Genomic DNA, 15,145 nt, shown 5'->3' with positions numbered 1-15,145 from the left:
AGTTGGCCATTTTCAGCTGTCAAATCGTAGCCATCGATAGTTCTCGTGCAGCTAAAAAAACACCCGTAAGAAGGTAAGCGATTGTTTGTACATTAACAGCCTTGCCAATCATTGTTTTGAAATCAGAGGTACAAATTTATCAAAAACAGAAAAAACAATGACTCCCATAATTTTCCTTCATTTTATTAAGAAGTAGCATTAGAAGGTTAACTTACAAATCGGCAGCCATAACTTTGAACTAGTCAATGAATTTAGGTATCTTGGAGTTGTACTGAGCGCACAGAAAGATACGTCTATTGGCATATAAGACAGTATATACATATATAAGTGGCGCGTACACCCTTTTTGGGGGTTTGGCCGAGCTTCTCCTCCTATTTGTGGTGTGCGTCTTGATGTTGTTCCACAAATGGAGGGACCTACAGTTTCAAGTCGACTCTGAGCGGCAGATATTTTTTATGAGGAGCTTCTCCATGGCAGAAATACACTTGGATATTTGATATTGCCTGCCGAGGGGCGACGGCTAGTAGAAAAAGACTTTTTTTTACTTTGGGGTTTCACCGAGACTTGAACCTACGTTCTCTCTGAATTCCGAATGGTAGTCACGCCCCAACTCATTCGGATACGGCGGCCGAGATACGAGGCGCATACAAAACTGATGAGTCGAGATTACTTTTTACAAACCAGAAACTAAGAAATATACAAAACTGTCATAAGACCTACACTCACATACGAGTGAGAAGTCTGGGTGCTGAAATTCAATGAAGCCGAACAGTTAAATTGTTTTGGAAGAAAGATTCTTAGAAAAATGTATGGACTTGTACGACTTGAAAACGCTATTTACCGCTTTCGGTACAATGACGAGTTAGACATGCTTATCAGGAGTGCAAATGTAATCAGGTACATCAAAGCGCAAAGGATTCGATGGTACAATGAGCTCTAAAAAAGTCCTTCGAAACAAATCCACAAGGCGACAGAACAAGAGGCCGGCTGAGAAAACGATGGAGAGATGACATTGAAGGTGACTTGGAGCTTTTAACTCAGCAGCTGTTGAAGTTACCAATAACATCCACCTGTCGTATAAGGTTTAGTTTCACGCTTGCCGCACGTGGGGAAATCATTAGAAAAATATCGAAATTCCAGATTAGTGGATTTCGCGCAAATTTGGATTTTGCTCAAAAAATCAACAACGAGCAAAATTGCCATTATTCGAGCAAACACAATCCACATGTGACCGACCGAGCCTCAATACATACAGGGTTGCCCATATTCGACGGTTCCTTTTACTCTTTGGTCCCATTCCAATCGACGAGGCCGCAGGGAACAATCTTTGCGACAATTTAATCTTATACGGGAATAAATGCAAATCAATGCGGATAATTCGTTGTAAAGTGGTCCGAGCAATGCCCAACTGCTGAGAACGGTGATTTTGGGATATCCTTGGCGACGTCTCAGCATCGCCTTAGTCGCTTTTGATTTGGCCTCTTTGGATTAGAAAGAGCATCAGCAGTCGAAAATATTTCGTACAAACGTTTAATGGTGTTCTTAGAAGACGCACTTTTCACATTATTTAATTTTTTATACGCACGTTGAGTTTTCACAATTGACTTCTTTTATTGAATGAATGCCGCGTGGCGTGTACTGTTCCATGGTAAAAATCTGCTTGGACTGACGCTTTCAACGCGGTATGTCATTAAGCGATCTGACGTCTCTGTCAAAAGATACTGGGTTGCCAGATGGGTCCGTCGAATATTGGCAACCCTGTACACTCTTGACCAACAGCAACGAATAGTTTTTCTATCAAAATGGGGAAGGGAAGACAGATAAGGTGAATGGATCTCGGTATTTTTTTCCTTCTTCACTGTTCTCTGTAGCATCTATTTGATTTCTGACAGGGTATACCTTACCGGTATAAAGGTATAGAGCGTTGAAAGTAGGTTTTTTCAGTGGTCAGAGCTCGGCAACTTCGATATAAGTATCCAACAACACGGCGGTGCTACATCAAAAGCACCTCAATCCCATTTAAGGATGGTTGTAAAAATTCCTGAGTAGAGCTAATTTTTGCAAGGAAGCAAGTTTTTTTTTGATTGAAAAAATATTTTGATGAAATTTATGTTTTTTTAAAGAAATTTTTTAATATTTTTTTTTAATTTTTATTCAATATTATTTTAAATTACACTTCGTAATTACAAAAACAATGAGTAGCAATGAATTTTCGAACGCCTTTCTCACTTCCAGCGTTGTAGCCCCATCAAACGTCACGACAGCTAAATTCGCATTCCCTTTTCGTCTCGAAGCGATTATCATTTCCACCACACCCACCATAGATGAATTCTTCACATTTGCGCGCGATCGGATTGTAGGCAAAGCTGGGCACATAGCCAAAACAACGACCGCTCTGAGGTGCTTGCAAGCAAAGTTTTACTACGTAAAACAAAGTAAATGGAAAAGCAAAATCAAATTAAAAAAGTCAAAGTAAGCGGGTATGCAAATGAGTGAAACAAAAATGAAACAACAAAAAAAAAAAACAAAAACACTGTGAGCAAGCTTTTGCAGTACTCTTATTTACATATGTAAACAACATTCATATATACGTATGTATGTGTGTGTGCTCATACATACCTCTGCGATTGATGGCACCAACAGATAGCAGAGCACAAAATAAAACCAAAAACACGATATCGATTACGCGTACCAGCTGCATTACAACAATACTTGAGTAACAAAATGAAAATATTCAATTGCTTTATCAATAAATCAAACAAAGAGAAATATTAGCACACTTGAAACACTTAACTTGGCACACCTGCTGTCAGCTGTCTAACGCTACTGTATCAGTGATGTCTTGAAGCACTCACTACCTTAACTCTGGCTGTGCAGGCGCGGAGAACTCGCTCTGGCTGGCGTTGATTCTAAGTTGTTGTGTCTCATCAACATAACAGGTGTACGAGCACTCATTTTGTAGGCTTGGAGCGCTCGGCGGCCTTCGCGCAAACGCAGACGCTATCGATGACGTCGCAAGCCATTGAAGTGAAAAAGCAGTGACAGAAGTACAAACAAAATCCAAAACCAAAACAATAAAAAAGTGTTAAAGCAAAATCAATGAATTTAACAAACAAATGGACATCAGACGTTGCTGTTCTGAAGAAAGAGAAAGAAAATGGGTTTTTAACATGAAAAATGTGTCGGTTTAGGAACAACTCCACCAAAATTGTAAATGGTGATTAGATTGGAGGTAGGTTTAGGCTGAGTACTGTCAAACCGAATACGTATTTTTTTTTTACTATTCATTGACATTTCATTATAGAAAGGCTTACGCCTTAATTAACGACGCTCTGTGAAAAGTTTTCATCGCGCGCTCAGGCCAACTTATGGTGTGTATAACCGTCCTACCGAACGCACTATTCTCCAAATCATCGGCAAAATTGAGAATAAGTTTACATTACTCGTTGATACTCGACCGACTAGACTACATACAGCCCGAAGTGAATAGAGTATTGCGGCTGTAAATGAGAGTTTTGCCGAAGATACGAAAGAATCGATTCATCGCCGATCTTAGCAACTTGGCCTATTTAATGGCACTACTTGGGCAATTTTACGTAAAGATCTTGGTTCGAAAGTATAGGGTGGGCCATGTAAAACTTGTTTTTTGAATCGGCTATAAAAAAAATTAATCAATATTTTTTCAAACTTTTTTTTATTTTGAAGATGGAACATTGTCATTTATGAATGAAAAATAATATCGTTCAAATGATTGCCACGACTGGCTGTACAGTAGGCCATTCGATCAACCCAATTTTTAAGCATATTTTCGATTGTTTGGGCTCCAATTTCATGAATGGCAACTTCGATTTCGTGTTTTAAAGCATCAATCATCTGTGGATGGTTCGCATAGCATTTGTCCTTAACGGCTCCCCACAAAAAATAGTCCAACGGACTTAAATCACAGCTCCGAGGCGGCCAATTGATATCGGAATTTCGGCTGATTATTCGGTTTTCAAAAACGGTAGCCAAAAGTTCGAGTGTAACTTTGGCAGTGTGACAAGTTGCCTCGTCCTCTTGAAACCAAATGTCGTCCAAGTCATCCTCTTCAATTTTTGGAAACAACTCGTTGAGGATGTCACGGTAACGCTCGCCATTTACTGTAACGGCGGCTCCTCGCTCATTTCCAAAAAAATGGCCCGAAGATGTCGCCAGACCAAAAACCGCACTGTTTGGTACATGGACTCGTTGTGGATGCATTTGCTTCTCTACAGTAAGCGTGGATTTTCTGAGCCCCAAAACCGACAATTTTGCTTATTGACGTAGCCACCGATGTGAAAATCAGAAAAGAAGAAGAAGACTCACCACTTTGGAAATAGGTTTTTAATATTTCCCAATTTTTTTCAAGCGTAAAGCGTCCCATTTCGTAAATGTCAAACCTTTAAGTAAATTATGAACACATTTGACATGTTATTTGTGTTACCATTCTCAAAAAAATAGGTGGTTCAAAAGGCAAACGCTATATGGCCCACCCTGTATATATAAAATGCAGTTAGTCCAAGATTTGAAGCCACCCGATCTTCCAAAGCGTCATAATTTCCGTCGTTCGGCTCTTGAAAAACTCGCCGAGGATCTGGATTTTGGGGCCCAAATTTTGTTCAGCGATGATGCCCATTTTTGGCTTCATAGTTACGTCAAAAAGCAAAATTTCCTTAATTGTGCTGAAGAGCAACCCGAAGGCATTCAAAGAAAGCTTTTACATCCATTGAAAACATCCCTTTGGTGTGGTCTATGGGCTGAAGGAATCATCGGCCCAGATTTCTTGAAAGACGAGGCTTCGCGGCAATGTAACAGTGAATGGCGAACGCTATCGCGCTTTGACAAACGACTTTTTGATGCCGGAAATTGAAGTGATCTCCACAGACGGCGCTTTGGTCCAACAAGACGTTACTATTTGCCATACAGCCCATGAAACAATGGATTTACTGCGTCGTTTGCTGTCGTTTCGGTGTGCAATTTATATTTCGTCACGGGTCAGTGGATTGGCCACCAAGATCGTGTGATATCACACCTTTCGACTTTTATTAGTGGCGAATATGTAAGTACTACATGCTTTGTGAATAAACCAGCCTCGATTGAGGCATTGGAAGCCAATATTACTAAAGTTATTCACGAGATTCCGATCGAAGTCCTCGAGCGAGTCATTCAAAATTTGTTAATAATAAAAAAATAAATGTTATGCAGGGTTCTACACAAAAATTATAAAGATTGGCCAATAAATTACAGGCCGTGGCCTAAGTTTACCACTAGACAAGAGGTAAGAAATTTTACCCTTCTACTAATTAATGGATAAAGTCTTCCAATTTCACCCAATGCAAAGTACTTTGGAGTAATGTCGGATACTTAACTCAGCTAGAAATACAACATTGGAGAACGGGCAAGGAAAGCAGAAATTGCTCGATAATACTGAAAAATTATGCTTGGAAGAAGATGTGGTCGTATGGATCGGCTATTTGGTGGAAAGCTTAAGGGAGAGATTACAATATCAAATACAGAAATAAAGATTTATCTGTGTAACTACGGTCAGATCATGTCCTAGGGAGGCTCTTAGTGCACTGGTACACGTTATTCCAATAGATCTGCACTTCAAGAAGATGACAACCATGACCAAATGAGGCGGGGCGCTGGAGGGAAAAACGTATTGTCATGCCTGTCTATTATTGCGACAAACTCCGTTCATTTCGGGAGGACTGATTACACCATCCAAACGGTGACATTCTATAGGAATTTTGCCACTCCCTTTTCATCTCAGCTGGAATGGAGTAAGCGATTTTTACTAAATAACTTCGATACTACAGTCTACACGGATAGCTCAAAAATAGATTGTGGAGGTCGAGCTGGTATATATTCTCATTGACTTAGAATTGAAAAAATCTGTGCGTCTTCCTAATTCTTGCAGTGTCTTCCAGGCGGATGTACTGGCAATTAGGGAAACTTGTATGACTACTAATCGCAGACTTCTCTTTTGAAGGCAATATGGCTATTCTGTCGACAATCCAGGCACTGGATTCAGTTACTATAACCTCTAAACCAGTGGAACAAAGTAGAAGTAGTCTTACCGCCTTGACTGAAAACCATAAAGTAACCTTAATCTGGGTCCCGTGATGTCAGAACATTGAAGATAATGAAAAAGCAGATGATTTGGCACGAGGTTGATCTGCCATGAATAACATTCTTGCAGAAGCGGTATACTATACACACCATTGCGTGCAATCAGGAATATCAAAAATTTCCTTAAAATACCTTCGAATCGCGGATTGTTACGGCCCATCTATTGCTTCAAGCAAACGTCAACATTAATAAACATGAAACGGCGGGACGAGTGGAGACTCACGGCAGTCATAACTGGCTTTTGGTCTCTCTTTCTCTATTCTATCCTATCTCTTTCTCTCTGTTCCTTTTCTCCTTTCCTATTTGACTACATCTCCATCTCTCGCTGCTTCTTCGCTCGCCTTTTTCAAATTTTAATTTAAATTTTAGAGAGGTTAAGTTACCCTTCCCAAAATGGCTCTGGGGAATTCGCCCTGTTTCAATTCGTTCCATTTCCATTCATACCATTTCGTTCCTAGTTATTCCTATGTACCCTGAAGCCAATGGTTACGTACCTGGTTGCTGGGACCTAAGATATTTAGCTGAAATTAAATTATACAAGGTGGCGCAAAATTAATCATTCAATTTAGTTTTTGAATATTTTTTTTACTAAATGGCCATTCCTTGTTTGCATACTGCAGCTGTCCAGTTTATAAGTGTCAAACATGATCGACTTCTGATAGAGTGATTAGTTTTGCGCCACCTTGTATTAAATCAAGTGCTTTTAACCGAACCACATCTACTCCACCAAAAGGAGTAGTATTCTTCTAAGTTGGTAACTCTGGCTGTGTCAAATAAATTTCAGATCGATTAAAGCATTTTTCAAAAGTTGTTGTTTTTGTAATATGTTTATATTTGCACGCTTAGTCAGCTTAAGCGATAAGCTCGAAATTTGCATAAGCGCTAATCAAAGAGCTTAAAATCCACAAAGCACTGAAGCAAGTCGCACCACTAACTCCCACTAATTTTGCTTCAAGTTTCACTATAAAAATATGAAAAACTAGTATAAAAAAGAATACAAATTTTATTATTATAGTATTACTTTGTTTATAGTAAAAATACAGGAATTTAAGTAAACTGTGTATGGAAATATTGATAATCTACGAGTGTATGCAGTCTTCCTTTAAACTGTTTTTTTTTTTGTATTTCAGGCAAATTCATTGATTTTTCGACGATTACTCTTATCTGCTCTTGTGAAATGGCATTCTCATTAGCCTTTAGTGACCCTAATACGCGAAGCCCGTGCATTATATTTTTTAATTGGCAACCATAGTTCCAACCTTTTATTTTCCCCTTTTTTGTATTTGACTCAACTTCTGCTTGTCGTCTCAAGTAATTGAATGGCTGCTGTTGAGTATAACAGAGCCGAAAATCACGCGCAGCGGCTTACTTCAAAGTTTTATTATAAAAGACTAACAACTAATAATTTGTAAGCAGAAAAATAGGCAAATCATCATCAAAAATTATATATTCGGATGGCCTTTGCAGTGCTTACTATTTCAGCTACTTTTTCAGTACTCCTTCTCAACCCGAATATTCATAAGATAATGGGTACATTTGAAATCGAAAGAATTCTGAAAGAAAAAGAAAATAAATGGCAATGTTGCTCTTAAGACCGAATTTTAGTTAGAACATCTGAAACCATAAGATTTGTAGGAACCTATTCTAGCTTAACATTCCAATTTTTTACTACTTCGCGTACATGATGGTGCTTTATATCAATATGCCTTTCGCGTGCATGATGCATAAGATTTTTGGCTAAATGCTGTGCGGATAACACGAAATTTGACTCTTTAATCGCTGTAAATATTGGTCGGTGAATAAGTTCACAAGCATTTCAAATTTTCTTTCATTTTACTCGTTTTTATTATTTTCGTTTGGCTCATTCGATAGAACTCTTTCTACTCTACAAAACTATGCTAGTTGTATTTTTGAGTTATTTAACTTTTTATTAGTTTTGAGGCTTAGAAATGGATTATCCAGGAGGCAAAACTCAACATTTTCGACACCTGGTCTTCTTTGCTTTTCATCGAGGTCAATGGTGTGGTAAGGTGGCCTAGCCGAGTCTACAGCACGAAAATGGTTCGCAAGGACAAAAATGATGGTTTTGACGTCAATGACACGTCCCGCAGGGGAAGGCCTTCTGAATTCGATGAAGAACGTCTCAGATCACTTTTGAAGGAGAACGGTCGTCAAATCAGTCATGAATTGGTGGAAAAAATGAACTGTGCTCATAAAACGATTCTCAATGACCTACATTCAATGGGATTTACCGAAAAATTTGGAGTCCGGGAGCCTGGGTGCCTTACGAGCTCAACGAAAAGAACAAAGAAAGTCGCTTTCAAATTGCTTCCCGGCATCTCGCCCTCCATCGAGCAACACGCGGTCATAAATAGAGCTTTTTCTACCGAATCTTTACGGGAGATGAGCAAAGGTTCTATACATCAGTATTAAGCAAAGAAAGGATTGGATGGCTCCAGGAGATACACCGAATCTTCATCCAAAGAAGATCATGATATGTTTTTGGTAGGACTTTGAGGGAATGGTGCACTGGGAAATGCTCGAAAAGAATGCCACGGTCAACAAGAAGTTCTGCATTGCCCAGGTACTCCGCGCGAATGAGGCTATTTGGACTGAAAATACCTGATCGACGTAGTCAAACCATACTCCATAGTCACGACAACGCCAGGGCCCATATTGTACAAATCGTCAAAGCCGCACTCCAAGAATTCGAATGGGAGGTCCTTCGGCATTCCGCCGTATTCTCCGGACCTTACCCCGATCGATTACCATCTTTTCCGCTCCCTCTCAAACCACATGGACAGCGTTACCTTCGGTAACAAAGAGGTCCTTAAAAACTGGCACAAAAACTTCTTTGACACCAGACCTGGCGATTTTTGACGGAACGGCATCAACAAATCGGTCGAGAGGTGGCAAGAGGTTGTAAACAGCAATGGCAAATATATAATTGATTAACTGATTGATATAATTATTGTGTTTTATTTAGATAAAATAAACTCTATGAACATATTCCCCAACCCAATGTACGAGGTGTGTTCAAAAAGTATCGCGAATTTTGTGTTTTTTCAAAAATTATTTATTTACTCGTTAATATATAATTTGTCCAATCTTCGAAGCACTTCAAAAAATCAAATTTTTATCTTCAGCTCCTCCTTCGAAGCAACCTTTATCTCGTCAGTCGTAGCGTAGCTTCGTCCTTTCATGGGCCTCTTCAGTTTCGGGAACAAGAAAAAGTCACAGGGGGCCAGATCTGGCGAATACGCTGGCTGTGGCATGTGGCATCATTAGTGTGTTTTTTTTGGCCAAAAAGTCGTGCACAAGCAACGATGTGTGAGCAGGGACATTATCGTGATGCAAGAGCCAATTTTTGTTCTTCCAAAAATCCGGGCATTTCTGGCGGATTGCTATGCGCGTAACTTGCGCTTGACCGTTTTACCCTGTGGCAAGAACTCATGATCCACAACGCTTCTGTAATCGAAGAAAACGCAAAACTTTTACATTCAACCGAACTTGGCGTGCTTTTTTCGGTCTTGGTTCGTGCGGCAGCTTCCATTGAGATGACTGTGCTTTGGTTTCCACGTCATAACCATAACCCAACGATTCGTCACCAGTTATGACCCTCTGGAGCAAATTTGGATCGTCGCGGACAGAGCCCAACATCTCATTAGCAATGTTCATGCGATGCTGCTTTTGGTCTAAATTGAGCAGTTTTGGTACGAATTTTGCGGCGACCCGCCTCATGCCCAAATCATTGAACAAAATCGAATGTCACGATTGGTGGCCAATCGATATGTCGTCGTTCACATCTTCTCGGCCTTCTGAGAACATTTTGTACCACCGATAAACGTTGATTTGGTCCAAGGTAGCTTCTACGTTTTGAAATTTGATACAGTTTCTTTGATCTATCTTTTTGAACAACAACTAACTGAACATTCAAAATGTCAGCGTGAGAGAGAGTCGGTATGAGTGAGAGACATGAGCACCAACATATCGGCACAAAAAAATCGAAATTCGAATATATGTACATAGCCTGCGAAAATTCAAAATTCGCGATACTTTTTGAATACACCTCGTATGCTGCAGCTGCCTGGTTCTCAAGTGTCAAGTATGATTGACGTACGACTTTATTTGCAAAAACTATACATCTTTCGATGGGGTGATTAATTTTGTGCCACCAATATTCCGAAGGAGGCGAAATGCCCTTCATATTATTTTTTTTTACGATATACATTTTTCTTAAATATGTGCTTTTAAGGTACGCAAATCGTTGTATCGAATACGAAGTTCACCACTTTGAATAAAATAAAATTATTTGAAATGAAAAAGTTTTTTGTTTATTTTTTATTTTTAAAATAAGGATTTAGCTATCCATATAGCATTTTTGATATATAGGTTGATTTTACAATTTTTTTTGTTTTTTTAAATCATTTTTGGTCTATTGGTTGATTCATTTACAAATATTGATTTAGTCACAAATATTAAAACTAGAAGAGAACTATGGTAAAATAAATGTATCTAAAGCTATTTAGAATAAATAATACGACAGCACATTTTTTTAAATTTCATTTTACAAACTGCCCCCACTTTGCATTCGTTTGTGTTGGCCAATCCGAAATGACAAGTGCGGATTTCATAAATTAGATTCCAGCCTTAACTGCCGTCTAAACAATAAATTACAGAAACCACTTAAAACTGATCTAATGCAGTTAATAAATAAACTTAAACAGCAGCGATTTAAAACACATACATATGCATTTTTATGTACACACGGACGTGCCTACAATCGTAAGCAGCTGAAAGCAGAGCTATTTATCTGCGAAGTTAACGTGAATGGGAAGTGAATGAGTATTCGCAAATAAATGCCCACATTAAGAATTTATTATGCACTTTCTAAAATCACCCGTCATACACACACACATACATACATACATACATACAAATGCAATATAATAATATACATTTACTTAAATATATCTTAAATATCTGCTTAGATATATTCTGGCATAACTATTTCACTATTCGTATAATCACCTAAAGTAAGCCCTCACACACACACAAACTCATACACTGGCAGTTGTAATTACATTGGGTATTTGTGAGAGAGATTTACCTAAAATTAATTTAAATAGTTAAATATAGTTGCTAATTAAAACAGAAATTTCTACATTTACTAACTTCTCAACATTTTACTCATAACAATCACTTCGCAATCGCACTGTGTCCGATTTGTGGGAGTAAATCCACGGCAAGCCTATTCGTATTCCAAACAAAGCACCTTGCCTTGCCTTCACACCGCAACCGTAATAATAATAACAACACTAACAATAAATGTGCGGGAGTGTAAATCTTGTGAATGGCATCTGGGGCCAACCAGTGCTGACCCTGCAGGGAAAAGCAAGACTAGTACGAGTATGGAAACGTTCTAGTTCAGATACTGATGTTTAATATACTACAATAATACCAGTTCATCATTGGCTAGAATTGTACCAGTCGTAAAATGATCACTTTGTCTGCAAATTGGTTGATTTTTTTTAGATAAGAAAGTACCCATGCATCGCTATGATTAGAGGATTATGGGTAAGTACTTATACATAGATAGGTAGAGTGGTTAGATAGGTAGGTAGGTAGGGTGGTTGTTGTAATGGCACACTTAGAACAGCCGTTGATTCACTGTGATACCACTGGAACTTTTCCTTACACTATGGGTTCCTTAGACTTGGTCTTTCCGATGAAGTTAAATAACTACGAGTAATCTTGGATAAGAAGCTGACTTGGGAGACACACGTTTCACTGAAGGTGAATCGCGCATACCGCAATACCGCAGAGCCTTTGGCAAAATCTGGGGTCTGAAACCTGATGTGGTCCTATAGATATACACAGCACTTATCAGACTTACACCTCTGTGGTCTGTTGGCGACGGAGCATGGTTAAGTCCACAATTCGGGAGCTATACAGGCTGTAAAGAAGTGTATGTTTATGCATTACGGGTGCCATGAGTACAACCTCTGGTGATGCCCTCAATGCTATGCTTGATTTGCTCCCCTTGGATCTCAAGATAAAACAGGAAGCAATAAAAGCAATGTGTAGGCTTTATAAATATGGTTTCTGGCACGAAGATGGAACTTCGGGACACACAGAAATCTTTAAGTTGCTATCTGAGCAGTATCCACTGTTTTTGGCACCTAAAGACGACCTGATACCCACAGTTTCATTTGGAAGGAAATTTGAAATGCAATCCAAAATGCATTCAGGGAGTTTTGACGGATATTTTCTTTACCGATGGGTCCAAGAATGAAATAGGGTCTGGAGCCGCATGGTACTTAAATAATAGTAATAAGTATTACTATGCCATGGGGGAAATGGCAACTGTTTTCCAAACGGAAGTTTTTGCCATCCTGAAAGTAGCCGAATGGATAATCGAGAGGAGATGGAGCGGGAAACAGATTGGAGTTTCAGTGACAGTCAGGCTGCACTGAAGGCCCTGGAGAACGCGAAGCAAACCTCAAAGATTGTTCAAGAATGTAAGAAGAAGCTTAATTCTTTCGCAAGACAAAACAGGCTTGCACTTATATGGGTTCCGGGGCACTCCGGTATTCAAGGAAACGAAATCGCCGACAAATTGGCCAACCGTGGATCAGCGGTGCCCCCACAGGGGCCAGAGCCAATAATCGGAATCAGTTCCGCAGGAACCATGAATTGGATAAGCGATTATGTAGGTACTCTACATAAAGAGCGAAGGTCCGGTCTAGAACGCTGCAGAACTGCAAAGTATTTTGTGACAAGTTCGAACAGAAAACTGTCAAACTTTCTACTAAAACTTGGAGGGAAAAGACGTTCGGTTGACGATCGGTATTGTTACAGGCCACAGCCCATGGGGTCAGCATATGACCACCATTGGAGCCATTGAGGACCCAATGAGCCTGTCGTGCTTGGAGGAGGCGAATAGCACTGAGTACTTTATCTGTGAGTGTCCTGCCTTTGCTAGAGCTCGGCTACGAGTTTTGGGCTCCGATGTCGTGAGAATGAGTAATATTCGTTCTCTAAAATTGGAGGATATCTACTTATTTGCCAAAGAATATGGCAAATCTCACAGGACTAACTATCTCTCTCTATCTCTATTATTTCCTATCTCCTGATACTTTTCTCCTTCCTCCATGACTATCTCACCTTTTTCCAGAGCTTTAAATGCAATGGGCTTTTTAGCCTGAGTGTTTTAGGAGCCACCAAATCTCCTGGTGCTCCTTGACTCGACCTTTTCAAATTTCAATTTCAAATTTTTTTCACTTTTGAGACATCTTAATGATATGAAAATTCATGAAATTTATGCTTATGTGAATGTTTAGTTGTGATTACTCAGCGCTGTTGATTTTTTTTTTTAACTTCTCGAAAATATAGTGACTCAAATACTTTTAAGTTATCACCATTAACCTTTTAATGGATAGCGTTAACAAAACAAACAATGATTTTTTCCTGCATAGGTCGACTAGTCGTCCATTACCAAAAATGGCGGCAGTATTGAGTGAAAATGGAGTAGAATTACTCAAGAGTAGTATCCTTAAGAATTTTCTAACTACAAATTATATGGAAAGAAACTCCAAACACTTATGTATATGTTCTATTTTCTAATACTGGTATCTTTATCAGCTGATTGACATGGAAAAAACAAAATCAACGCATTAGTTTGGCATTTGCTGGAAGGGCATTTGATGCTACCCAAAAATTGTGCACTTTTCTGGAATTTAGTATGAATACGCACACCGACCAACAAGGGAACTTTACATAGGCAAGTATTTTTTATGCATACTAATTGCTTTATTAGTAATTATTGTTTTAATATTTGGAATCTAATTTTCAATTTATGCAGTAGCCAAACTAGCAGCATTTTATTGGTGTTTTTCGGTTATTGTTGTGACTTAATGAGGTCTTGCATTACTTGAATTAAAATAAATAAATAATTGGCGCGTACACTTCTGTTAGGTGTTTGGCCGAGCTCCTCCTCCTATTTGTGGTGTGCGTCTTGATGTTGTTCCACAAATGCCACAGTTCAAGCCGACTCCGAACGGCAGATATTTTTATGAGGAGCTTTTTCATGGCAGAAATACACTCGGAGGTTTGCCATTGCCTGCCGAGGGGCGACCGCTATTAGTAAAATGTTTTTATTAATTTTGCTTTCACCGAGATTCGAACCAACGACCTCTCTGTGAATTCCGAATGGTAATCACGCACCAACCCATTCGGCTACGGCGGCCGCCGAATTAGAACATTTCAATTATTTCGAGTAGGTAAACTACTTATAATTCTCGTATGTTGTTAAATAATTATTTGCTTTTGGTTATTGTAGGCATCTACCACCTAGGGCTGCCATATACAAATTTTCGAAAAGGCCATATTGCACTGAAAAATACTTGGTTGAGCGAATATTTTGAGTCATATAACACCGTTTTGTGTGAGAGGTTATTCGGTTTACATGAAATATACCAAAAATATGTATTAGTGTACATGCCAGTATTTATCTCGATCACCAATTTCGTCGGCATCAATTTCTAGTCTTCGAGTTCCGAGTTGGAACATGGAGACTTTAGTAGTGCTATGGGAATAAAATATAAACATAAATTGTGAAACAGAGTTGTCCGAATAGTTACATGCCGCACTGTAGACTTGACACATCATGAACTTCCATATATAATATAAAATATGCAGATTCTATATTTATGTCGCTTTAAGAGCTACACTTTGGTCAATCCAATTTAAAATGTCACTAATTCAATTTAGTTATTAATCATACATTCATACATACATACATACGCAATTTTCATTAATTCGTAATAGTTTTTCATTATTTTTTTATTCATAATAGTTCTTTTTTTTTCTATGTTAGTTGGTAGTAATTGGCACTTAGCGACCTCATCGCACTTTTAGCTCATAACAGCGCGGATGGCTTCAAATTAAAAATACTATGGTAAATAGAGAAATTATTTGTAACTGGAAAAAACAT

General features: G+C 38.8%; 1 protein-coding gene across 1 annotated transcript; it reads right to left on the bottom strand.

Moving 5' to 3' along the window:
- Nucleotides 1-2,175: 2,175 nt before the first annotated feature.
- On the bottom strand, nt 2,176-3,174 carry LOC128863780 (kunitz-like toxin PcKuz3). Its single transcript, XM_054103118.1, has 2 exons — nt 2,620-3,174; nt 2,176-2,421 (listed from the first exon to the last, which is right to left on the bottom strand). Exons 1-2 carry the CDS (start codon nt 2,699-2,701, stop codon nt 2,249-2,251), a joined length of 255 nt encoding a protein of 84 aa, XP_053959093.1. The 5' UTR covers nt 2,702-3,174; the 3' UTR covers nt 2,176-2,248.
- Between the last annotated feature and the right edge of the window lie 11,971 nt (nt 3,175-15,145).

This window comes from Anastrepha ludens, chromosome 5, assembly GCF_028408465.1.
Source record: "Anastrepha ludens isolate Willacy chromosome 5, idAnaLude1.1, whole genome shotgun sequence".
Taxonomy (NCBI): Eukaryota; Metazoa; Arthropoda; class Insecta; order Diptera; family Tephritidae; genus Anastrepha; species Anastrepha ludens.
The sequence above is the reverse complement of the archived record's forward strand: the minus strand, read 5'-3'. Positions and strand labels throughout refer to the sequence as shown.

What these genes read in the sequence shown, in the direction of transcription:
- LOC128863780 (XM_054103118.1), bottom strand. Translation starts at nt 2,701, where the DNA reads ATGCAGCTGGTACGCGTAATCGATATCGTGTTTTTGGTTTTATTTTGT. An exon ending in TGGTGCCATCAATCGCAGAG is followed by an intron (nt 2,422 to 2,619) that starts GTATGTATGAGC and finishes TGTTTTACGTAG; the next exon opens with TAAAACTTTGCTTGCAAGCA.